The sequence below is a fragment of the Sebastes fasciatus genome, chromosome 12, assembly GCF_043250625.1.
Source record: "Sebastes fasciatus isolate fSebFas1 chromosome 12, fSebFas1.pri, whole genome shotgun sequence".
In the NCBI taxonomy this organism is placed as follows: domain Eukaryota; kingdom Metazoa; phylum Chordata; class Actinopteri; order Perciformes; family Sebastidae; genus Sebastes; species Sebastes fasciatus.
The window spans coordinates 2,345,251-2,370,938 of record NC_133806.1 but is presented as its reverse complement, the minus strand read 5'-3'; the positions used below and the strand labels follow the sequence as shown (position 1 = coordinate 2,370,938).

Sequence of the window (25,688 nt, the reverse complement as noted above, 5' to 3'; positions counted from 1 at the left end):
GCGGTGTCACTTTCCTGTGAATTACAGCTCGTGTTGAAAAGACTGGGTGTTGCCCACACTGGAACATGGATACCGTATCCTATTCCAGAGAACATTTGTTTGGAAAGCCAGCCTGACATTTTGAATTGTTTGGCTGGAGATAGTATCGACAAGCCATTGTTCCCACTTGAATGTATGGAGAAAATATACACAAAACATGTAACACTGATGTTTTTAGAGAGTATTTGAAATCATAAGGACCGTGCAGCATTTTATACCACTTCTCGACTGAAACAACGACACTGTTAAATGTGCCACCGTAGCACATATTGTGCTCCGAATTCAATCAAGCTTGAACCCAGTAAACAATATGCGACGCCTGTGAGCATGTATACAACAGCAAATGGGCCGTCTAAGCATGTTAGTATTCCTCCATCACAGTGAAGGGGCTGCTGTTGGTGGCTGTGAAAGCTGCTTTTATTGAGGCCTAAACGGCTGCATTTAGTGAGGAAATCAGCTTGAACATACCATTCTATTTCTGTAAGTTCTCCTCTCTCTCTCTCTAATGGGATTATAGGCAAATAGAGACAGAGAGGGCATGGCACATAGAGCAAATTTAGGTATTTAGGATGGGGGGGAGGGAATGTGAGTAAGAGCCTACAACTGCATAGATGCATGTGTCTATTTATTTACCCTTGTCTGTTTGTGGATATGCCCAATAGTGTTTGGGTATATGTATACTACATGTGTCTTTATGTTATAAGACAGTGACCGCCACATTCGGGTGCTTCACAAAAAAGTCAAGGTCGCGCCCCCTTTGGGGGAAGAAAACCCGGAAGACCTCATAGACTTCAATGCAATTTGACATATGTTTGAATTGTAATTTTGACAAGTTGGTATGCATTCATCTCTTGTCATCAGGGTCTGAAATTAGCACATCAGAACATCCGCCACTTTGGCAGGCAGGGAAAACGCTAGTGATGGGAATAGAGAACCGTAGTTGTCTGCTTTCTTGGTATCTCATGCCTCCGTGACTATCGATTCTTCTTATTGATGCTCCGACAGTTACGCTGCACAATGACGCTTACGAACGCTGTATCATGTTTCAGTTTGATTGGGACAGCATGGCGCTACTAAACCTGAGGAGACGCACCCTATTTCTCCCTGATAAATCAGTGTTTAAATCAGCAGGAGGAGAGTTAGTAACGTTACCTGTTAGCAGCCGGTGGGCAGCACAGTCCTGAATGGTTAAATAGCGGAGCTACTAACGTCAACGGAGGTGCCATTCAGTTATTATTATGAGGCGTTCACAGTCTGCTCAGCAAAATGACTATTGGGTGAAGGTTAATTACTATGTTATCATGATGTGTTCAAATGTAATCTCTTAAAATTAAGTTTTTGGTGAGAAACTTGAATAAATCCAGTTGTTTGAAGGAGATGTTTTCACATCTCCTTCAAAGCAAATATTTAAATAATCATAATCATTTGAATTGTGTGTTTCTATGCAAATAACCACTATAGATGACAATGACAAAGTACAGTTTATCAGTACAGTAATCTTGAACTCAATACAGTATATCTCACGAAGCCCGTCTTGGAAAACAGGAATGTGACCGACGTTGGAGGAGAAAACTAGGATCAACATTGATTCATGGAGAGACCTTCGTTTGGTAACATTACGGCCAAGCATGTGAAATATATATTGATATTGTGCTTTTAGCTGGCTAATGTTGCCAACGTTAATCAACATGATGCCTGTCAATCACGTTCAGTCTCGCCGCTTTGACCGATGCTCGCTCGCTTGCGTCCACGTAGTGCGAGCACAAGCGCTACTAACAAGCAATTTCTGATTCTTACATTGAGTCCGTTTAATGATGGTTTCCCTTTGTCACCCATCTGTATATAACATATTCAATCTGATGATATAGTCCATACAAAGAGCGTGGTTCTGTGGCCGTACGCTGGTGTATTTCAAACACACCTAAGTTAACAGAGTTCTGAGACGCTGGATGGTCTGGAGTAGAACAGACAATAATGAATAAAAGACGCTACTAAGGAATTTCCATTGGCCCTGGAAGTTTACATTGCCCCATAAATGTGTGGCCTGGCTATTCAACAAGTCTACTGTGTATGGATGAACCTGACAAACTGGCATCTTCTCTTATAGAGAGTCACAATAAAAAAGGGCTGAAAAACTGCAGTACACTCCATCGAATGGAATCATGCGATCATGAATATCCTTACATGTTCTCCCTATAGAAAACAAGAGTCAGATACATGCTCTGTGCTCATTAGATTTTCTAAAGGAGAGAGGAGAGCTAGATGGGATAGGGATGGTCATTATAACATGCTATGTAATTAGTCTAACCCCCTCCTCCCCACCAGCTGTACAGTCCATAATCCATATTCAAATGCAGCGCTGACACAGAAACAGCGCTGCGAAGACCAAAGCGCACCACTGGCACTGTTCGGCGCTCGGCGCCGGCCTTGAGGATGTGTTGTGGGTTTTTTTTGGAAGGATTTGGAAGGGTAGGGACTGTAATTTGAAGGACCACTGGTTTGGATAATGAGCTCTGTGTTCCTCTCTCTTACAGATAGAAATGCAGACAAACATGACAGACTGCAAAGCTGGTCTTGATCCAAATCCTTGTTCTTTCTATTTGACTTCCTCTAACTGGACAACAAAACACAGCGTTATGATTAAATAGGAGCGAATGTGATTATTTTTTACAAATCCTTCATATTTGGTCCTTACACAGCTTCTGCAAGAAAGCAGCTCAACATGCTGCTGTTTGGCCTCCAGTTTACTATTCTGTGTGATGAAGATTTAGTTCAGCATCGCCCCCTCTGGAGAACAGTATTGTCAAGTGTATTAATTAGCCTATTTTGTGTAAGTATAACGATCTGCATAGTTTAGTTAATTTACGGGGCATGCATAAGAATGATGGAGGAGGATTGCAGAGGAGGAAATGTGCTTGGGAAATTTGTTTCGTATTTACATAATTATTGAGAAGCTCCTGCTGATGCTGAAACTGAAATTTGGGGCTTTAATTTATTCCAAAAAAAAGGCTTGTGTTTGCTCAGGGATTGTGCACAGGGACTCAGCTGGTTAATCAAGCATATGTATAATTCATTTTCCAAGCATGGGGTCTGGCTGTTAAGATGAGCATTTCTAAATGTAATATTTTCACTTTCTCCCTGTGAAGTGGAAGCCATATACTCTGAAGACTTGGACTATATCAACAGTGCCCAACTTAAACATCCCATCATGTAATAGGAGGGTTTTTCTGAGGATGACAATATGGATCTACAACTGCCTCCACCCATCCCCCCCTCCTGCTCCTACCTCCTGCCTCCATCTATACACCCCTGCTGGGAGCCCCACAAGTCAGTCTCCGGCTGCTTACACAAACAATTACAAGATATTTTTGGCTTCCAAAAAAAAAAAAAGAGAAAAGAAATCATTCAGTAATTGTGCCTTCTGTTAGAGCAGCCACTTTGTTTCAAGCTTGCAGCAATGAAACACACACACACACACACACACACACACACACACACACACACACACACAGAGTATATGAGCAGAGATTGAAGAGCGAATAATCTCTATGAACCTTGCGGTCCATGACAAACCACCAGAGATCCCATTTACACTTAAAAAGACTAATTAGCGGGCCGCATTGCAGTGAGCAGGCAGACGTACTGTACTCTGGGCTCTCAGTGATAACGGGCTTGTCGAGGCCAATACTGGCACTGATTTGTTGGACTGAAGGTGCTGCTGATATCCTGCAGTTATTGGTGGGTTTACTGAGGACAGCGGGAAACATTGACATTTTATTTCTGAAATCAAGGGAAATGATCATATTAATAATCATCGTTGGTTGATGTTGCGGTGGTAGTTATTTGTTCATAACGGTTGCATCCTGAGGTTGAGACTGTGACCCTGGAGCCTGCAAAGTATAAGGGTTAACAGTGGCACGGCCCGTCAGCTTAAGGATGTTATGATGTATATGGCGTGTATGGCGATAATAAAATGTTAACGCAAATTTGTTTTAATGCCACTAATTTCTTTAACGCAGAAACTTGCAATTTTTATGTTGTAGTCAGTTTTACAGCTAGAGTGAAGATACTGGTATCATATGAAACCAGAAAACACCGCGCTCGTTCTCTCTCTCTCGCTCCACCTCTCACGTGCATGCGCGCACACTCCACACTGCAGAAGACTTTGTAGCTCTGAGAATATCTAGTGAATGTTCAGTGGACGTTTGTGCAGAAATAACTGCTGCAGCTCCTCCAGGCCAACAGAGGTTTCCCGTGTCTTGTGAAGTGACGGGGCTCCGCAGAGAGAAACGTTATCGTCTCCGACAAAAACTCCGGCGTCTCCCCCGTTCCCTCCGACCGCGGTCGGGAGGCTGAAGCGGGAAAAGCCAACACTAGGATCAGCATTGATTCATGGAGAGACCTTTGTCTGGTCAGCTAACATTACTGCCAAGCAGCTGAAATATAGAGTGATATTGTGCTTTTAGCTGACGTGTGTCTCCTCACTGTGTTGAGCGATGCTCGTTCATGTCTATGTAGAGCGAGCACAAGCGCGAGCAACAGGACGCTGACTTTCGTTGACTTAACGGCCACAGGTGTCGCTGTTAACAAGACATTTCTGATTCTTACAAACAGTCCCTTTAAATCTAACATGTAGGATGCAGAATGCAGACCAAGTCTCTGGTAAGTCCATCCAGATCCCCCCCCACCCTTGACTCAACCCTTGACAGCGACGTTGACAACGAGGCCGACATTACAGTCCAACATACCGTCTTCGTGCTGAGATGTGTTTCGGTTTCTTACTAACACACATAATGTGTGATGTCATGTAGCTGTTACTACAGACTGGACCGTCCCTCTGCTTTTGTACAATCAATCAAACAGAAGTAGGTCACACTGACTGGATCATATGACAAGATTATAAATAATACAGTCAAATAACTACCGTCATGATGAGACGTTTTGTGGGTTAGAAACTAGAAGCAGGAACATTTTACAGCCTTTTATTCCTGTCAGCCAACCCAACCATCTTTACTGTAGCTGTTGGTGCCTAACATGGCAGCAGCGTGGAAAATAAAGCAGTGACTGTTAGTGAGCATGCAGAGGCAGCGATGGAGATGGAGAGCGAGGTAAGTACAGAATAACTGTTCAGCTCGAATCTTTTATTAAGAGAAGCCGAGCTGAGCTCGGAGGCATAGCATGTGAAAAATGCTAAGTATCCTCTCTTCGGATCAGGAAGTCAGCTAAGCAAATAAACAGAGTAATAACATAACAACATAATCAGATTACCCCTCGATGGCAAAAAACAAAAATACAAAGTGTGGTTTTGTGGGGATGATCAGCTGCTGGGTTTGAGATGTGATGTCCTGCTGAGAGCAGACGTATAGCTGCAACTGGCTAAACGCCGCAAAGGGTTAATAAGCTGCCAAACACCCCCGGTGCTGGGCTTCACAGGAGCCCGGGCTGTGCTGGGACTGGGCGCAGGGCTGGGGGGCGGGGGGGGAGGAGGAGGCTGGACCTCCCTGTGTCCCACTGGGACAAAGTGGGATCCACCCCCCCACCACCACCACCACTCCTCTCTCTCCCACCAGAGTGCTGGAGCTTTAAGTCCGTCTCCCAGGTAACACACACACACACACACACAGCTGCTGACAAGCAGACACACACACAGACACACACACACACACAAACACACACTCTTAATAACAGGCCCTGCAGTGCAGAAAGCGTAGGGCCTTGTTAGCCAACAACCAGGCGTGAAATCACTGCACCGTACTCCCACCACGATGAGTCAATCTATACCTCCTGTTTCTCTTTGTTCATGCCTGTGTGTGTGTGTGTGTGTGTGTGTGTGTGTGTGCTGAAGAGGAGTGTGTTTGCTGGTTTTCCTCCAGGCCACGCAGAGCTCTATCTTTGACTGGCTCGGCTGTCTTTTGTTTAGACTCCTCTGCAGCTCGGCTCTAACACACACCTCACGCTGTGCATCCTAAACACAATATCACAGGATTAAGTTAACTTTCCCGACTTTAAATGAAGAAGGTCTCTATTGAGTATACATCCATACACCTGTTACTGTGCACATTTTGAATATGCATGTAAAAAAAGCTGAGGGGGAAAATGTACGGACTGTGAAAAAAAGACCTACAACTTAGCCCAAGTTAGCCTGTTGGTAGCTACGCTACCACGTTAGCCTCCCAACTCGTCAAACACAGCAGCTTGGTCAGCGGCCCTATGCTGCAAACTATGACCCTCTAGGTACGTATCCCACCAGCATCAGGTTTGCATGTGTCAATTTCCGCTCTTTCCGCAGTTGCGGAATCTATCTTTATTTTGGATCGACAACGTTTATTTTAAAAGATTCTCGGGAGTTTGGAGAAGGCGGCGAGTCGCGTCGGACGCCCGTGATTTACATGAAGTAGACTAGACCTCAACTTTATGCAAATAAGGAACGGCCGTCGTGACGCTCCGTCTCTCGAATCGAGCCGCCACGCTACCAGAATGCATTGCACGGCTGCTCAGCTTGACAATGAATGGGAAGCGTTGAAAGGACGGATCCTGTGGACACAAACTGTTAGTTATTAAGGCAACACAAATACTTTGTAAGGTTTAGGAAGAGGTCATGGTTTGGGTTAAAATAAGTAAGCTTGTTAGGTAATTAAGTAGGCGACGTCACGTAACTTAAAATAAGTCAACGTCAACTTTTGGCTTCACACGGGACACAAACAGCGGCCTCCAGGTGAATGTCCTGTGTTTGTGTGACCCATCCATCCACCAGGCCTGCCGCGGTAGTCGGTGTTACACGGTGTTCGGGCATACACTGACTACATTACTTGCCCCCACTGTCGTTTTATAGAAATAAAACCCATTTAGTTCATCTTTGTGTATCATCAGCGTGTTATCAATACATAGTCAGACGACCCGTTCTCACTCTCAACTCGTCAAATACCAGCATATGGTCAGCGCCGCTCGGCATCGAAAATCAACGCATGGAGGGGCCCTTTAGCAACAGTATGTGATGGACCGGGCTTTCAATTAATATCTTTCATTGTTTTGTGTTGTTAATTGATTTCCAATAATAAATATATACATACATTTGCATAAAGCAGCATATTTCTCCACTCCCATGTTGATAAGAGTATTAAATACTTGACAAATCTCCCTTTAAAGGTTCCATATTGTAAAAAGTGAGATTGTCATGTCTTTTATAGTATAAAGCAGGTTTAAGGGCTGTATAAATACTGTGGAAGTATCAAAACACTCAGTCCACGGAGAAATACACACAGTCCGTATTCAGAAATTGTTCGTTTGAAACAAACTGTCAGGATTTCTGTCCATTTGTGATGTCACAAATCTGCAATATTTAGACCATTTTCACAGTTTTAAACGTAAACATACTAAATGTGTCCCAGTTTATTTCCTGTTGCAATGGATGTAAATAACATCAGCTGACAGGAAGTAAACATGGACCCTAACTGTTGCCTAGCAATTATTCCAAAATGCTGTTGAAATGCACTAAAACGGAGTGTTTCAGTCAGAGGGTAAATACAGGTATATTCAGGCTGACAGTATGAGGAATATAAAGTTTGTTTTTTAGCATTACAGCATGTTAACATGTTCTAGTAGAAACACAAAATACAAGTATGAACCTGACAATGAGCACGATGTGGGACCTTTAAGGTACATTTCGATTAGATAAAATAAATGTGTGATTAATTATCGATTAAATATTTTGAATGGATTAACAGCCACTAGTTGAAATACATTCCTGAAAGTTACATTAATGCAATATCAGGAGAGAAGCAGCAATGATGAGCTGTAGGAACTGTTTTTATACAAATCTTGTTGCGCTCTCTTCTAATACTTACATAACACTATATCTGATGAAGTCTGTTCCTCGACAGACTGTTTTGAAAAAAAAGAAATGTCAGCATTTGGATGAAAACAAACATATTGATACCATCCGGTCGGATGCAAACACACCAACACTCTCATTTCTTAGATTCACAACAGTTCTCTGTTTTGTGCCGCTGGAATTCTTTACAGAGCCGAGTGAGCGGCAGCAGTTGCCGCATTGAAGCTCGGCGCTGTCTCGTTCTCTCCCACTAATCACAAGGTTTGGGGCTGCGGCATTATGCTAACTTACACTGGCAAAGGGGAGGGGCCAAGGGGCTGCTTTGATAAGTCGAGCATGGCGAACATGAATGAGGCAGCGACAGGCGAGGCAAAACACACATTCATTCCTCTCACAATGCCGAGCAGCACTTTTAATTAAACCTTATCCAACATGATGAATAATGCAACAGCTCCCCTTGCAATCCACCGTCTCCTTTTCTGTTGCTCACCACGCTGCGTTCAACCATCTCATCCAGTCACATGCATACATTAAGCAGAGGAATGGCAGAGAAGAAAAGGCTCTGCTCTTTCTGCTGCACAACATAATAAATATACTAAATGTTTTAGAGTTTTGCCAAAAAAAAGTGGCAGTGCAGAAATGAGCAGCGGTGGTTCAGATTGTCTGATACGAAGTCTGTTGGTTTGTTGCTTTGTTTCCAACATGTCAGAACTGACATAGTGGTTCTAAGTTTTACACATGTTCAAAAAGCATTCACGCTCCAAAACTAAAAAAAGCAGGTAGAACTGTGACTCCATTCAGCCTCTATTACAAGGGGCAAAGGGCTCAGTGTGAAGCTCACGGAGACAAAGTCCGACATAACATGTTCCCCGTGGGAGAGAGATGGCCTCACTGCATCAGACAAGACCAGCCGCTGAGAAACACATCAGTCCCCCTCTTCTGAACTCATGGACACACTCCTAAAGGGATAGAGAGAGGGGTGGAGGGAGGGCGAGAGGAGGAGGAGGAGGAGGAGGGGGCTGCCGGTCAGAGAGAAAGGCAGCAAAAGGGATATTCAGAGCATTGAGGAGTGAAAGGATTGTATGGGAGAGTGAACCCATTACAGGGCAGACCGGCTGGGGCATGGGAAGACACGGAGAGGGCTGCGGGGAGGTGCTGGGTTGTATTTAGCCCCCGAGAGGATCAGCAGAGGGAGGCTTTGCCAGGGAACCTCAGACTCTACTGAACCCAGACAGGCCTCAGTTAATAAGGAGGACTGAAAGCTGCAATATACGACATGTTTAAAATCAACGGGAATAGAAACAACCGGATACGTTGAGAGACCTGATGTGTTCCTGCAGATTTGTTTTTCTGATTAAAGTGTCAATTTACCCAAATTAAAACATTTTCCCACTCACCCCTATAGTGGTGTCTAGACAAGCAGATAGTTTTGGCTCTCAGTGTTTATGCCATCATTTCGAATTCTGTATCTAAAACTTCTGTTCTGTGCAACATCACTACAAGGATACGCTGCTTGGAAATGACATTTTAAAAGGACTGTTTCTAACTTCTTCCTCGTAGAAATCATTGTGGGTCGGTGTCCCATGCACGCTCACGTGTGGTATAGCTGTTCAGACTCAGACTCCAACACAAACTACAGTGAAGCACCAAAACCTCTTGGTTGTATCTAGTGAAGCCCGTCTGTTAAACAGTGTTGGCCGCGGTCGGAGGACGCGGGGGAGACCGTAGCTTTGGTCTCCAGGGCCGGAGTCTCTGCTGTACTCTGATCCTCTGCCTGCCTTCACTCACACATCACGCTCGTTCTTGCTCTTTCGCTCAACCTCTCACGTGCATGCTGCTCACTCCACACTGCAGAAGAGTTAGTTTAGCTCTGAGAATATCTAGTGAATGTTCAGTGGACGTTTGTGCAGACATAACTGCTGCAGCTCCTCCAGACCAACAGAGGTTTCCCGTGTCTTGTGAAGTGACGGGGCTCCGCAGAGAGAAACGTTATCGTCTCCGACCAAAACTCTGGTGTCTCCCCCGTTCCCTCCGGCCGCGGTCGGGAGGCTGAGGCAGGAAAAGCCAACACTAGGATCAGCATTGATTCATGGAGAGACCTTCGTCTGGTCAGCTAACATTACTGCCAAGCAGCTGAAATATAGAGTGATATTGTGCTTTTAGCTGACGTGTGTCTCCTCACTGTTTTGAGCGATGCTCCTTCATGTCTATGTAGAGCGAGCACAAGCGCGAGCAACAGGAGGCTGACTTTCGTTGACTTAACGGCCACAGGTGTTGCTGTTTACAAGACATTTCTTATTCTTACAAACAATCCCTTTAAGTCTGGTTTGTATGAATCTTACAAAAACACAAAACCTTCCATCATATCTAACTAAAAGAACACCTGTGTGCATGTGTTGAGGTTTTAAGGTTAATTACAACATGAGTTTTTTTTTACAAAAGGCCATTTTTAGATGGGTATAGTGCAGTTTATAGACAACAGTGTTCAGGACTTCCCTGGAAGAGTTCGGAAATTAGTTCAGGAGCGAAAAAAACAAGCAACTATATGGAGCTTTTTGAGGAGAGCAGTAAGAGAGAGGAGAGAGAGAGCAGAGAGATGGAGGAGGGGGTGGAGGGATGGAGGGGATGAGACTGGGGGGTTTTTTTGGAGAGGAATGTGTTGCTGCAGCAGAGCCAACCAGCCAGCCAGTCCCACAGCCCTGCACGGCCCCGATAAAGCTCTGCACTGTCAGGCTGCTGCTGGAGCACATACTAAAGTACCATGCTGGGGCTGGTGGGGGGGGGGGGTTCAATGTGTTCAATCTTTTTATAAAGCATGTTTTAAGTGTGTAACATGTGAACACTTTAACTTGGGCAGTCAATTGGTTAAAATCACAGATAATCGCAAATTAATCACACATTTTTTTATCTGTTCAAAATGTACCTTAAAGGAGATTTGTCAAGTATTTAATACTCTTATCAACATGGGAGTGGGCAAATATGCTGCTTTATGCAAATGTATGTATATATTTATAATTGGAAATCAATTAACAACTCAAAACAATAACAGATATTGTCCAGAAACCCTCACAGGTACTGCATTTAGCATAAAACAATATGCTCCAATCATAACATGTCAAACTGCAGCCCAACAGGCAACAACAGCTGTCAGTGTGTCAGTGTGCTGACTTGACTAAGACTTGCCCCAAACTGCATGTGATTATCATAAAGTGGGCATGTCTGTAAAGGGGAGACTCTTGGGTACCCGTAGAACCCATTTACATTCACACATCTGGAGGTCAAAACAGCTCTGACCCGTCGAGGCATGGACTCCACTAGACCTCTGAAGGTCTGCTGTGGTATCTGGCACCAAGCCGTCAGCAGCAGATCCTTTAAGTCTTGTAAGTTGCGAGGTGAGGGGGCCTCCGTGGATCGGACTTGTTTGTCCAGAACATCCCACAGATGCTCCATCAGATTGAGATCTGGATAATTTGGAGGCCGAGTCAACACCTCCAACTCGTTGCCATCCACATGATGTAAAAGAAAACGTGATTCATCAGACCGGGCCACCTTCTTCCATCGCTCCGTGGTCCAGTTCTGATGCTCAGGTGCCCATTGTAGGCACTTTTGGCGGTGGACACGGGTCAGCACGGGCACCCTGACCGGTCCCCATACGCAACAAACTGCTCCTCACTGTGTGTTCTGACACCTTTCTATCGAAACCAGCATTAACTTTTCCAGCAGTTTGAGCTCCAGTAGCTCTTCTATTGGATCAGACAACACGGGCCAGCCTTCGCTCCCCACGTGCATCAATGAGTCTTCCTTCCTTGGACCACTTTTAGTAGGTCCTGACCACTGCAGACTGGGAACATCCCACAAGAGCTGCAGTTCTGGAGATGCTCTGACCCGGTCGTCTAGACAGCACTATCTGGCCCTCGTCAAAGTCGCTCACATCCTTACGCTGGCCCATTTTTTCTGCCAGGTGCCATTGTAACCAGATAATCAACGTTATTCACTTCACCTGTCAGTGGTCTGAATGTTATGGCTGATCATAAGCATCATTTTAAAGATGACTACAGAGAGAGCTCCGGTCAACCGGGCCCACGGCCTCAATGTAAAGAAGTGTTGAGGAAGTGAAGGCCGACCCACTTATCTCCCTGGGGGTGGGGGGGGGGCAGGTCAACTAAACGCAACTTCAAACAGGAATCAATAATTAGAATATTTCTTTGCACTTTGTGTAAACAGAGGCCCAATAGCGGGGACGCTCTCCCCCTGCTTCTCCTTCAACACTCCTCCCTTTCATGCACTGACATTCATTTTCTTGCCACTCTCTTCCCCCTGCAGTGTGGGCTCATGTATACTAGGCACAGTGTTTCCAGGCCACTCATACATACAGGGCTGCAGTGTGCTGTTAACATGCAGACTCCCCGGCGAGTGTATAATTTGCGAGTCATGTCCAATTCGGATCGAGTCAGTCTCCTGCTGACTTCCTGCCCGGGCTCGCTGATGAACGCTGGGGAAAACAGATCTGGTACAGTACAGTCACAAGACCTCTCACGCTGGAGCCAACAACCAGTGTGAGACGCTGAAGGATGACTCAGCTTCTTTTTAGATTAAAGCTAAAAGCTGTATCATTTACTACCAAAGTATTCTTCATCATTGTTCAGTGTTTCCCTCCAGATTGTCATTCAAGTCATTGTGGAAAAGAACATTTAGACCATCATGGTCAAAGTCCCTAATCCCAACCCAAAATAATAAGACAGTGAGCCTTTAGGACCAATTCAAGACTGAAATCAAAATTACAATATATCACGGCTGTCAACATTTTGTTTTAACGTCACTAATTTCTTTAATGCAACATGCAATTTTTTATGTTGCAGTGGGCTCAGTTTTAAAACCTAAAAGAATCCATTGCTATCAACCGTGTCATACTAGCTTGTCGTCAAGGTGGCTAAATAAGTGAGGCTACATTTTGGCGAGGAAAAAACTGTCATGGCTATTTTCAAATGGGTCCCCTTGACCTCTGACCTCCAGATGTGTGAATGTAAATGGGTTCTATGGGTACCCACGAGTCTCCCCTTTACAGACATGCCCACTTTATGATAATCATAGTCATAGTCAAGTCAGCACACTGACACACTGACAGCTGTTGTTTATGCTAAATGCAGTACCTGTGATGGTTTCTGGACAATATTTGTCATTGTTTTGTGTTGTTAATTGATTTCCAATAATAAATATATACATACATTTTCATAAAGCAGCATATTTGTCCACTCCCATGTTGATAAGAGTATTAAATACTTGACATATCTCCCTTTAAAGGTCCCATATTGTAAAAAGGGAGATTTTCATGTCTTTTATGGTATAAAGCAGGTTTAAGTGATATATAAATACTGTTAAACTATCAAAATGCTCAATATACGGAGAAATACACGCAGCCCGTATTCATAAATTGTGCGTTTGAAACAAGTAGTTAGGATTTCTGTCCATTTGTGATGTCACAAATTACCATTGCACGGTTTTAAACATAAATATTCTAAGTGTGTCCCAGTTTATTTCCTGTTGCAGTGTATGTAAATAACATCAGGTGACAGGAAGTAAACATGGATCCAAACTGTTGCCTAGCAACGCAATTCCATTGCAATTCAATTGCAATTCCGTTGAAATGCACTAAAACGGAGCGTTTCAGACAGAGGGTGAATACAGGTATAATCAGGCAGACAGTATGAGAACATTATAGCATGTAAACATGTTCTAGAAGAAACACAAAATACAAGTATGAACCTGAACATTAGCATGATATGTCCCCTTTAAGGTACATCTGAACAGATAAAAAAATGTGCAAGTTATTTGAGATTAATCGTGATTCACTATTTTAATCGATTATAGACAGCATTACAATAAATAACGTGAGACAAGAAAAGTCTCAATGGCAACTGAGAAAACTTTCTCAACTGCTGACGAGGACTGTGTGATGCGGCTGAAAGCTCCAGACACAAAGACGCAAGTGAAAAATCTTGAGTTGAGGTTGTTTTGTCAACTGCCGTTACTGTAGCAACCACAAAAAACTGAGGAAAAAACAATGCAGGCTCTAATTGTGCTGGTTAAACTGAGTTCCCTGAGTTACCGACCAGCAGAACCATCAATAGTTACCAAAAAACAGTCCTGAAGCAACATCAAGTCCCAGTTTGACTCTCTGGTTTGTAATATTAGTAGTTACTATATTATTCTATTTATTTAATTCTTCCTTTAGCACGGCTGTTTAAATTTCACTTGTAAACACTAACTGACAAAATCTAATTCCCAGATTGTCGTGAAATTCACTGTACACCTTGGCGCTCCCAAGAGGATGAACCCAATCCATTTTAAAAGATCCCACGACTCTCGCACCACTCCCTTGGGTCCAATATAGAACACGAGATCATAATCTAACAGGCAAATTATGAAGACATCTGCAGGGCACATTAAGATGATAGAACCCTTTTGATTTTGATGACCTTGTGACCTTTTCCCGACACGACCCTCAGGGCGAACTTTACATTGCTGCCCCGCTGCCAATAAGGCCTTAAAAATAGAAAAATCCCCAGTATGTTGAGTCTCCAGGGAGCACTAGAGGGTCTTTACACTTTGATTCTAGTTAATGAAAGCAGTATATACCGTATATATGCTCTAATTGGCAAACTGATGTATACTGCTCTTCTACCCAGTGAACAGGCCCACACACGTGCGAACACGCACACCGAGGAAGACACAAGCACATGCTTGGACACACACACTTCCCCTCCTCACACAAAGCTCCTCAGTTTGTTCAGTCCTCCTCAGCAGCTCCATATTCACCGGACAAAAGCTCCACTGTCTCCTCGCTACACCCTTCAGATTGGTTTCTCAATCTGATTTTTATGGGCAAATATGTACTGCCATGGTATATATACAGACTCAATGGAGTCAGGGAGGACAGTCACATTCTCGTAGACTGTGTGAGTCTTTTGGATGTATGAGCATCTAGAGACTCTGCATGTTCAATAGTCCTCTAATTCAGTGTCGGGTTGTATTTAGCTCCTCCCTCTCGTGTCACTTCTGGTTGGAAAATACCAAGATGGCGACGGCCAAAAGGCCGAACTCGAGGTTTCAAAACAGCAGTCCACAAACCAATAGCTGACATCACGGTGACTACGTCCACTTCTTCCAAGTCCACTTCTTCTACGTCCATGCTCAGTAAACATTGTAAACATGAGTTTATGGTGGTTTACTCCCTACTATCTACTGCAGGTTTAAAAGCGGCAAGCACGGGTCAAGCTTCTGTTTTAGGCCCGTGCAGAACTCTCACTCATTGATGAGCAGACGTTTTTACAATGACGTACATATTAAGTGTCAACACGTCATTTACAGGAACCGTCTCGCTCTTCAGCTACAACGATTGAAGAGACTTTTCAGTTCAGTAGTGAAATAATACACTCCTGCTCTAGATCATTTGGATCTGACAAAGCTGCCAGGAAAAATACAAAGTGGGTCACATCTCTGCAATGCTTTCTGTAATCATGTTGAGAAATGGCTAAATGAGTAGACAAGTCCTCATTGTACCATTGTGCCATGTACTGTACCCTGCTGAACGCCTAGGGATGGGTAGCATTAGGATTTTATTCATACCACTGCTGTTATCAATACTCCTTATCGGTTCGGTTCTCTATCGATACTATTATTGGTTCTTTTTCATTACTAGATAATTACTTTTAAATATACTATTTAAAAAAAAAAGAATAAATTCAGAACAGGATTCAAATTTATTTATATTGTAAATATAACAAAACGTTGTTTTAGAGCGGCGACCGTAATGTTTATAACAGCAAACCACTATATAAACTCAATGATGTCTGACTGGAAACTAATCCAGGATGTCAATAACATAAATCCTATATATCACACGTTTATAAAGAATGAAGAACACAGCCATCAGTCAGTATCAGTCCTTCCTCCTGTCCTCCTCCATCAGTAAGTATCAGTCCTTCCTCCTGTCTTACTCCATCAGTAAGTATCAGTCCTTCCTCCTGTCCTCCTCCATCAGTAAGTATCAGTCCTTCCTCCTGTCTTACTCCATCAGTAAGTATCAGTCCTTCCTCCTGTCTTACTCCATCAGTAAGTATCAGTCCTTCCTCCTGTCTTACTCCATCAGTAAGTATCAGTCCTTCCTCCTGTCCTCCTCCATCAGTAAGTATCAGTCCTTCCTCCTGTCTTACTCCATCAGTAAGTATCAGTCCTTCCTCCTGTCTTACTCCATCAGTAAGTATCAGTCCTTCCTCCTGTCTTACTCCATCAGTAAGTATCAGTCCTTCCTCCTGTCTTACTCCATCAGTCAGTATCAGTCCTTCCTCCTGTCTTACTCCATCAGTCAGTATCAGTCCTTCCTCCTGTCTTACTCCATCAGTCAGTATCAGTCCTTCCTCCTGTCCTCCTCCATCAGTAAGTATCAGTCCTTCCTCCTGTCTTACTCCATCAGTCAGTATCAGTCCTTCCTCCTGTCTTACTCCATCAGTCAGTATCAGTCCTTCCTCCTGTCCTCCTCCATCAGTAAGTATCAGTCCTTCCTCCTGTCCTCCTCCATGAGTAAGTATCAGTCCTTCCTCCTGTCTTACTCCATCAGTCAGTATCAGTCCTTCCTCCCGTCTTACTCCATCAGCCAGTATCAGTCCTTCCTCCTGTCTTACTCCATCAGTCAGTATCAGTCCTTCCTCCTGTCCTCCTCCATCAGTCAGTATCAGTCCTTCCTCCTGTCTTACTCCATCAGTCAGTATCAGTCCTTCCTCCTGTCCTCCTGAGATGCTGCAGCATGATAATAAATTACACTAAAACGTACCGATAAAAGAACCGATAACGTCGGAGCTTATTAATACTCCGATCTTTAATAATGTAGTACCGGTGCCCGTTTAATACCCGGTCTCGGTACCCCTCCCTATGAATGCCTTCCCTACTGTCTACTACTATCACTGCAGTCATTTTTGACAAGCAGATCCACTATATGCTGTCACAAACGGTGGCCTTTCTGCCCAGATAAACGTGCCACTGCAATGGTAGAGGTTATGATGGAGGAGAGGAAGCAACACACACACACATACAGTACATGCATCCCTCTCTGTATCCATCTGAGCTCAACTCATTATCTCACAGCGCTTTTTAATCGCAGACTGACAAAGTTAAACTCATTAGCATACTTTATTTGACACTAATTCACTCAGCGGAGACGAGGAGCTCCAGATCTGCTGCCGTAGAGGAGCTGTTGGCTGCACCACATAAGAAGGAATTGGTTTTTCTTTTTGGAGGAGCAAAAAAGGAAGGAGGTGCTTGTGCAATGCTCATTAGGGAGAGCCATATGGTAGAGAAAAGAGGAGGAGAGGGGGGGAAGCACTGGGAGAGATGGAGAGAAAACGTACGGCACTTCTTCGTCTGCATCGCTGGAAAACATCCTCCATTGTTGAGATTTGTTCACAGACACCTAACTGATCAGTTTCTCAGGTTTTCAGTTTTCATCAGAAAGGTGTGTCTTTTTCATTTCAACAAAGAGCAGAGAGGAACTGAGAGGGCTTTTCTTTATGAATGAAAATTACGCCAGCAGAAACATGCCGAAATATATCAATAATCTTCCTGTATTATCACCATGACAACCTGGTGGAGGATGGAGGGATGGAGGGCTGAGAGAGTGTTATTGTGACGAGAGGGGAGCTTATGATAATGGGAGTCAGATCTCCTCCTACGTGTCAGCCTGATGGCATCTGCTGCCTCCACTGATCAACAAATTATACATGAAATCAATTCCTGCACCTCCTGGAGGACTCCGCCCTCCCTCCGTCCTCCTCCTTTACCTCTGTTCTCCTCCTTCTACTTTCTGTTTTGTCTTCATTCCTCCTCCTTTGTCCAGCTTCCCCCCCGCCCAACCTCGCCTCCTCCCTCGCCCTCCTCCTTTCCTGGCTTTGTCCTCTCTTTTCCTCTCACCCTCAGACTTGACAACAAGTAGGAGAAGTTTGTGAGTGAGTACCGGGGGTGGGAGGGGGAGAAGGCATGAGCCAACCACAAACCTTCTCCATCCTCCTCCTATACCTTTTCCCATCACTCCCTCTTTTCTTCTCTTCTGTCCTGCCTCTCCTCTGACCGTCTGATAGAGCATGCTTCATCACATCCAATCCCCCCGCCTGTCAATCAACCCCCCCGCACACAGAGAGAGTGAGAGTGAAAAAGATACTTAGTTAAATGGTTAGCACTACTACAGATGTCCCGCTATCACTTCTATATGGATGCAGGTTGCTACTAGCTAGTAGTACTGCTACTAGGGATGCTCATTTTGAAAAATGTTCTTAACCGATAACCGACCCTCGTTAACCGATTATTAACCGTTAACCAACAAGATTTGTGCCTCGCATGCAGCGGTGCGCCAGCTGCAGTGTATGAGTATGTATGGTGGCGTTCTAGCTGTGAACGTAGGTGTAGCAGTGTGTGTACAGTTTATTTGTCGGTGAATAAATGCTACTAAACTACAACTCAGCAGTGATTCATGGAGAGACCTTGGTCTGGTCAGCTCACATTACTGCCAAGCAGCTGAAATATAGAGTGATATTGTGCTTTTAGCTGACGTGTGTCTCCTCACTGTGTTGAGCGATGCTCATTCATGTCTATGTAGAGCGAGCACAAGCGCCAGCAACAGGACGCTGACTTAAGTTGACTTAACGACCACAGGTGTCGCTGTTAACAAGACATTTCTGATTCTTACAAACAGTCCTTTTAACTATATATATTCACATATAAATTAAAAGTTATGACGAACTAACTAATTAGTAACTAGTTCACTAATTATTTTACAAAAAAGATGTGAACATTGTATCGATAAATTACAGCAGCGTCGTTCTCACGCTGGCCTCCACAGCCTCACTTCCCCCCCTCGTTATATACATTCTTACCGACACCGGCTCTGCGCATCGGCACTGGACCCAAATTGTGAGTTGTGGAATCATCAAATAAGAACATGATTCCTAAAGACACTACACTGGTTTACCTGATATTCAGTCGAGTCAACTGAGCTTAAAGAAAACCTTGAATGTGAATTATTCTAATAAACCACATATCAGTGAAATGATATCCCGCTCAGGACTGTGGGAGTGTAGTTGGTGATGATTTAGGAAAGGAGTGAAGAGAGAATGATAAGAAGTGAAGATGAAAAGCGTGGAGCCTCGCAGCGCATTTTAATCTCAACTGAACATGCAGCCTATGAGACGTTAATGTTAAAAGATGCACATGCTATACAGAAATATCTCTTCATATAAAAAAAATATTCTGCATTTTCACGACACGTAACTGAAGCTCCTGCTTCGTGCACATTCACACTTCAGCTTTAATGAGAGCCTGTATAGTGCAACCAGCATGTCCATAAAGCAGGATGTGGATGGTAAACGAGGTAAACAGGGGTGGAGAGAGGGACTGCATACAGATTGTGTAGAGCTGCAGTTAACATCTCGTGCCTTCACAATGCTTTTTCCGTGAGGATAAGATGAAATGAAAGCCCACATTACTGGCAGGCGCTGAATCTGTAAAGTTAGAGGAGGTAGCGGGAGAGTAAAACCGGCTGATTTGACTGAAGGCTCTCCATTTCTCAAGGCTATGCCTGCGGTTATCCTTCCTTCCCCCCACCTCCGATTTCCCCCCCTCCGGCTCACAGCGGGGATATACTTTAAATCACTTTGTCCTCTACGTAGAAAAACTTTCTGACAGGTCGTTTTGTGGACCGCACAAATCTATTTCTTCCTGCTACAGAGCCAGAAATATTCCCTTTCTGTCCTGTTGACTTTGTACGTTTTGGACACTGATGGCTTAAGTAGAAAGACACCGGGGTAGAAACACACCGGGGGACAAATAGAGCGTTTACTTTCATGAGAAATGCCAGCACAGCTATGAAGGTTCCCTGCATTTTATCCCCCCTAAAATTGTAGCGTGGTCACCGGGATGATACCTCCGGCTGGTGTGTGTGTGTGTGTGTGTGTGTGTGTGTGTGTGTCTGTGTTTAGATAAATAGCTGGCACCTCTACATTCCGGACACTACAGTCGAGCTTCGCCTGCAGCTGTTATCTTCAAAGTGACACAGTGAAGCTCGAGGGCCAGAGTGTCCTGTCGCCGACCTGTGATGGCTGACTGCACAGACAGTGTAGAAAGGCTGCTGCATTGTGTGAAGCCCGGCCACAAGACCAGCAGGAGCACGGAGAAACAGCACTCAACCACATGACATCAGCACATGACGGGACAAACTATTCATTTGTATTTGATTTGTTTGTTGTTCATGAGTAATGCAGGTTAAGACATGTCCTCCGTTGGCCGCTGCAAATTATGTCTGTTGTTTCTTAAAAAACTGGTGCCAACCATGTTATACTAGCTTGTTGCGAAAAAGGGGAAATAACCCCCCGAACTTATGCTAAATTTAAAGGATATATGAAATCATTTTATGATTTGAGCATATTGTTTTATGCGAAATGCAGTACCTGTGAGGGTTTCTGGACGATATCTGTCATTGTTTTGTGTTGTTAATTGATTTCCAATGATAAATATATACATACATTTGCATAAAGCAGCAGATCTGTCCACTCCCATGTTGATAAGAGTATTAAATACTTGACAAATCTCCCTTTAAGGTACATTTTGAATAGTTTTTAATATGCAAGTAATCGGGATTAACTACGGACAATCATGTGATTAATGGCAATTAAATACTTTAATCAACTAACAGCCCTTAATATTGATTATTGCAGCATAAATATCTCACAAATGAAAAGAATGACATCCAGATATCATATCTCAGTATAGATCTGGAACAATGCCTTTAATCCTCCGAAGACTCGCTTTTCAAAATACAACCGACTTAAATTCTTATTTGGATTGAGGCGCTGAGCTGTTGATTTTACCTCTTTCATGTTGCTTTTTGCTCCCTGATTGAATCAATGTTTTATGCTTTGTTATGTATTCTGACTGTGAGCACACTGCGTCCAATTCTTCATACGCTCTCTCGCCTCCAGTATCAGCGGAGTGTGTTGAAAGCTCAGAGACAGGGCAGCTGTCTCCCACTTGTTGTTGGGACTCGGGGTTGAACTGTGTGGTCACTGAGTGGATTGATGTGGGGGGGGGGCGTTGCCTTCACTCGGCACCAAGTTGCATCAGCTAATCTTGTGAATAATGCAGAATCATGAATAAACATAGATCAATGCAGTGCAATACTGTAAAGGAGACCTGCCTTTTTTCCCCCTTCCCCCCCTTTCTTCTCTTTTCCACCCCTTCCTCCATTTGTTCAGTCCACTCCTTCTATCTCTCTCTTCTCTCACCACAAAAACACTATTCTATTTCTCCCCTTTCCCTCCCCTGCCAAAATCAAACACTCCCACTATGTCCCCCCCATCCTCTGTCACTCTCTCTCTCCGTCCTTTTCTTTTCCTCTCTGGCCACGGCGGTGACAGACATTGTGGTGCTGTAGTGTTGCCGTGTCTCAGTGCGGACGAGTCAGGCACCGGCCTTCACTCTCGGCTCAATAGCTGCCCGGGTTTCCTCAAAGGCAGCCATCCAGCCAGCACAAAGCCTGCCCACTGGGAATAGACCCACAAAAGAGAAAAGGGGGCTGCTCGCCTTCTTTTGCTCCGCTCCGTCTGAAGCGGCCTGCCTCCACCACCTCCTATAAATAATACAACGCTGCCTCAACAAAAAGAAAACCCTGCCCTGCTCCCGCAAGCCTCAGCTTCCATCTCTCCTTTATTCCCTCCCTCCCTCCCTCCCTCCCTCTAGCCTTCCCCTGTTTCCCTTCTCCTCACCTCCTTTACCTCCAGAAAACCAGTGCTTTAAAGAATAGGCTCATACAGTTAAATGTTACATTAAATAATGTATATGACGTGCTCATTATACTACACATGCACCATCATAGAAGTAGTGTTATAGGAGAATACTTGTTTCTGATGGCTGACGGTGTATTTGAACATCTCAAACGTAGCTCTGGTCAATGGGTTTCACCACTTCCCTAAATCACTGCATAAGGTAGATTAAGCTGCAGGTAACCATAGCAACAACATTTATGGTCGATGCTATTTTCCTTTCGTAGTAAAACCAAAGAAGCAAAGAGACGAAACAACAGCTGCTGCCGCCTTTTTAGACAAACAAAACGCTTATTATATTTATAATATTTTATTGTTCAACACAGTCCATTTTTGGTAGAATATGACAATAGAGTAGAAATAATTTTTGTTTCATTTTAGTACGGCACTTTTTAGGCGGGACGTTTTTACTGGCGTTCGGTAGTCGCTTTCAGTACAAAATGCCGGATGCGTCGCTTTGCTGCTGGGCGCTGACGTTTGCAATGGAACAGTATGCAGTATATATACAGTATACAGTATATATATACATATGTATATACATATGTATATATATATGTATATACACATACATATATATATATATATATATTATATATATATACATATATATGTATATACATATATATATTTATATATATGTATATACATATACAGTATATATATATATAATATATATATACAGTATATTTTATAGGGCTGTCAAAGTTAACGAGTTAATAACGCATTAATGCAAATTTCTTTAACGCATTATCGCAACTTGTGATTTTTAGGTCGTAGTGGGCTCAGTTTTAAAGCTAGAGTGAAGATACTGGTATCATAGGAAACTATAAAACCTAAGGAATCCATTGGTACTGACCATGAAAGAGCGAGAACGAGCGCAGTGTGTGAGTGAAGGCAGGTAGAGGAGCAGAGTACAGCAGAGACTCCGGCCCTGGAGACAAAAGCTCCGGTCTCCCCCGCGTCCTCCGACCGCGGCCAACACTGTTTAACAGCTTCACTAGATACAACCAAGAGGTTTTGGTGCTTCACTGTAGTTTGTGTTGGAGTCTCAGTCTGAACAGCGGAGCCACACGCGAGCGTGCATGAGACACCGACCCACAATGATTTATACGTGGAAGAAGTTACAAACAGTCCCTTTAAGGAGTTATAATAAATATTGTGCATTTTCCCTAAAATGTATCTGTAATCTTTTTATTTAGATTTTCTAACTCATTGCATCTTTAAATACTTGGTAGGAAAATCCAGTTCAAATATATGTGCACGAGTTGTGCATGTTTGTGGGAATGCACGAATGGCCGTGTGCATGTGTCAGTGTATTAATGTGAATGTGTGCACAGGGATTAGGCCGCTATCAGTGAGGCTCTCCCAGCCTGTCAGGCTTTAGGACGGCGCTGGACAAAGAGGCTGATTTCAATGTAAATGCAGCAGCTGAGAGGACACAGCTCTCTCAGTGGGGTGACTTCCACCCTACACACACACACACACACACACACACACACACACACACACACACACACAGCATGTAGATTTTGTAGAGGAAACATCAAGAGATAAAATGCTGAAGAGTCTGGCACAAAGTTGGAGATTACTAGTTGCAGAGCTGGTGTGTCTTTGCACCTGTCAGTAATTATAGATATAATCTGGTCCTCAGCGCTGCGTTGGGGTCCTGTTCTGGCCCTCACAATCCAGAATCCATCATTAGGCCAACCATTATCCCCATGCCTGGCCTCTGCACCTCTTATTACATGCAAATAGTGCAGCTTTATCCGAGCAGTGAATGAGAGGCCGGCCTCTAAAGAATGGGACACCCTCCTCGCCCCACTCAAAGCCATTCCTCCATCTATTACTGCATTCTCTGCTTCAGTGCACCCGGCACAGATCTCATGGCGTCAGCGTTAGTAAAAAAAGAGCGGGCCGGTTGGCGGGATGCAGATAAGTGTTGAGAGAGTTGTCAGCGTGACTGCTCGACGGACAGAAGAGCTAATGATCAAATATGCCCCCCATCTCAGCCTGCTCTACGATATATAACTCAAACACTTTCATATTTATGTTCTATGTTCTGGTGCTATATCACTATGTCACGATATTTCCACTTTGACTTTTAAGATGTTTCACTACATTCAAAAGGTTATTTTTAAGGTTTCAAATCTACATTCTTAAAATATTCACCAATTGTATCAGTGCATCAGCACAACATGTTATAGCTAAAGAAAAGGCTCTACTAGCATTCTATAGAAGAGTGTTTTTTATTTAAAAAAACTAAAACTAAAATCGAAGATCAGACGGAACAGCGATAGTTAATATAAGGGCTGTCAATGGATTAATCGCCCCCAAACTGCATGTGATTATCATAAAGTGGGCATGTCTGTAAAGGGGAGACTCGTGGGTACCCATAGAACCCATTTACATTCACACATCTGGAGGTCAGAGGTCAAGGGACCCCTTTGGAAATGGTCATGCGAGTTGTTCCTCTCCATTTGGAGCGTTATTTAGCCTCCTCTCAATAACCATTGTGATACCTCATTTGGCGATAGATAGTGACTTTAACAGACACGTATCTGAGATCACCACTTTAACTACCTGAGCATTAATAAGCACTTCTTCCTATATGTCAGAAAGGTTTGTTCACATGTTTTATTGAATCTCTGAATGGTTAAAGCCGCCAAATGCAGGCTGAATGTTGTTAGCATACTTTCAGCCCTGAAGTAACAAACACAAACACAAACACCTTCTTCTTCTTTTTCAAGGTCAAATGTGGATCACTGTGATGCAAGGCACACGCAGCATACACGACTTGGCCGAGGGTAAGCTGTTCAATGTGAAAATATATAATACATATACAAGGCAAAAGTGAGCATGGCTCACCCCGCTCACTGCTTGACCCCTTCTAAAGCAGGGCCAGAGGTTTTGCCCTTTTGGAACTAATGATTATGAGGTATAATAATATGAGATAAAACGTAGATGTAGATGGAGTCTTCACTGCCACACTTCACACTGAATGCACTCTTGCTAACATTGCAGACATGTTAAGAGATGAGACCAGTAAGCAGTAACCGTGTTCCATTGTACCAGTGAAAATCATTAAAGTTTCACCCTCTGTATGCGTCTGTACGTGTGTTTCATTGAAGCTGCATGCTGCCGCTGCTGCCGCTGCACGCTGTGTGTTTCTGCTTCCTGCATGGTAATGAGCACGTACCTGTCAGGCAATCATGTGCAGGATGCTGCCTCAGGTCAGTGTTTGCTGCCAGAGGATGCCTTTCCATGGCTGTTCCTTCGTGCACACACCTGTATGCTGTCCCCGCTCTCTGTCTGCAGCTTGACATTTGGTACGGTGAAGATAGAAGACACTGCAGGGGGAGAAGACGCGAGCAGATTAGACGCATGTAGGCTGACAGGAAGAGGAACACCTCGGTGTGAGATGTTAAAGACAGAGGTGCTTATTAAAAAGGGAATATTTGAATATTTAGTTGCAGTGAGAGTCTTTAAATATTGCTGTCATGAGGAGAAGTATCTTTGAAGGTATTTGAAGTTGCTACATGGAACATTTTAACAGTTGCTTTTTTAAAATGTTGGAACATTTAGATAATTGCTATAAACTAACGAGCATCAGTACAGGTCCTAACCCCAACCCGTAAAAAACAAAAACATGCTGTAATATAAACCTATGTAAATTACATCAGGGGTTCTCAAATGACCCCCATTACAGGGGAGAAACATTTTCCAAGGACCCCCCTCATAATCGTCATTAAACATATGCCATTTGTAGTCTTAGATGCTATTGGAACTGTTGGTATTCTAAAACTTTCCAACCAAAATACTTCAGATCTGTTTGATAGTGACAAACAGAAACACATTTCAATTTGAATCATGTTAACACCGCTTTGTTTAGGCCTGATATTCCGGGTGCTTTGTAATCAGATGTCTCTTTAGCTTGACACATTTTGGTCTTCCGTCGC

General features: G+C 43.7%; 1 protein-coding gene across 3 annotated transcripts in view; it reads right to left on the bottom strand.

The window, feature by feature from the left end:
• The window catches only part of cdk14 (cyclin dependent kinase 14), a 166,271-nt gene that overhangs the window by 18,422 nt on the left and 122,161 nt on the right, over positions 1 to 25,688 (bottom strand). For all 3 annotated transcript variants that reach the window (XM_074652582.1, XM_074652583.1, XM_074652584.1), the window contains one exon: positions 24,929 to 25,079. In XM_074652582.1, the coding sequence (XP_074508683.1) occupies positions 24,964 to 25,079 (116 nt within the window). In that variant the 3' untranslated portion in view covers positions 24,929 to 24,963. The remainder of the gene's footprint in view (positions 1 to 24,928; positions 25,080 to 25,688) is intronic.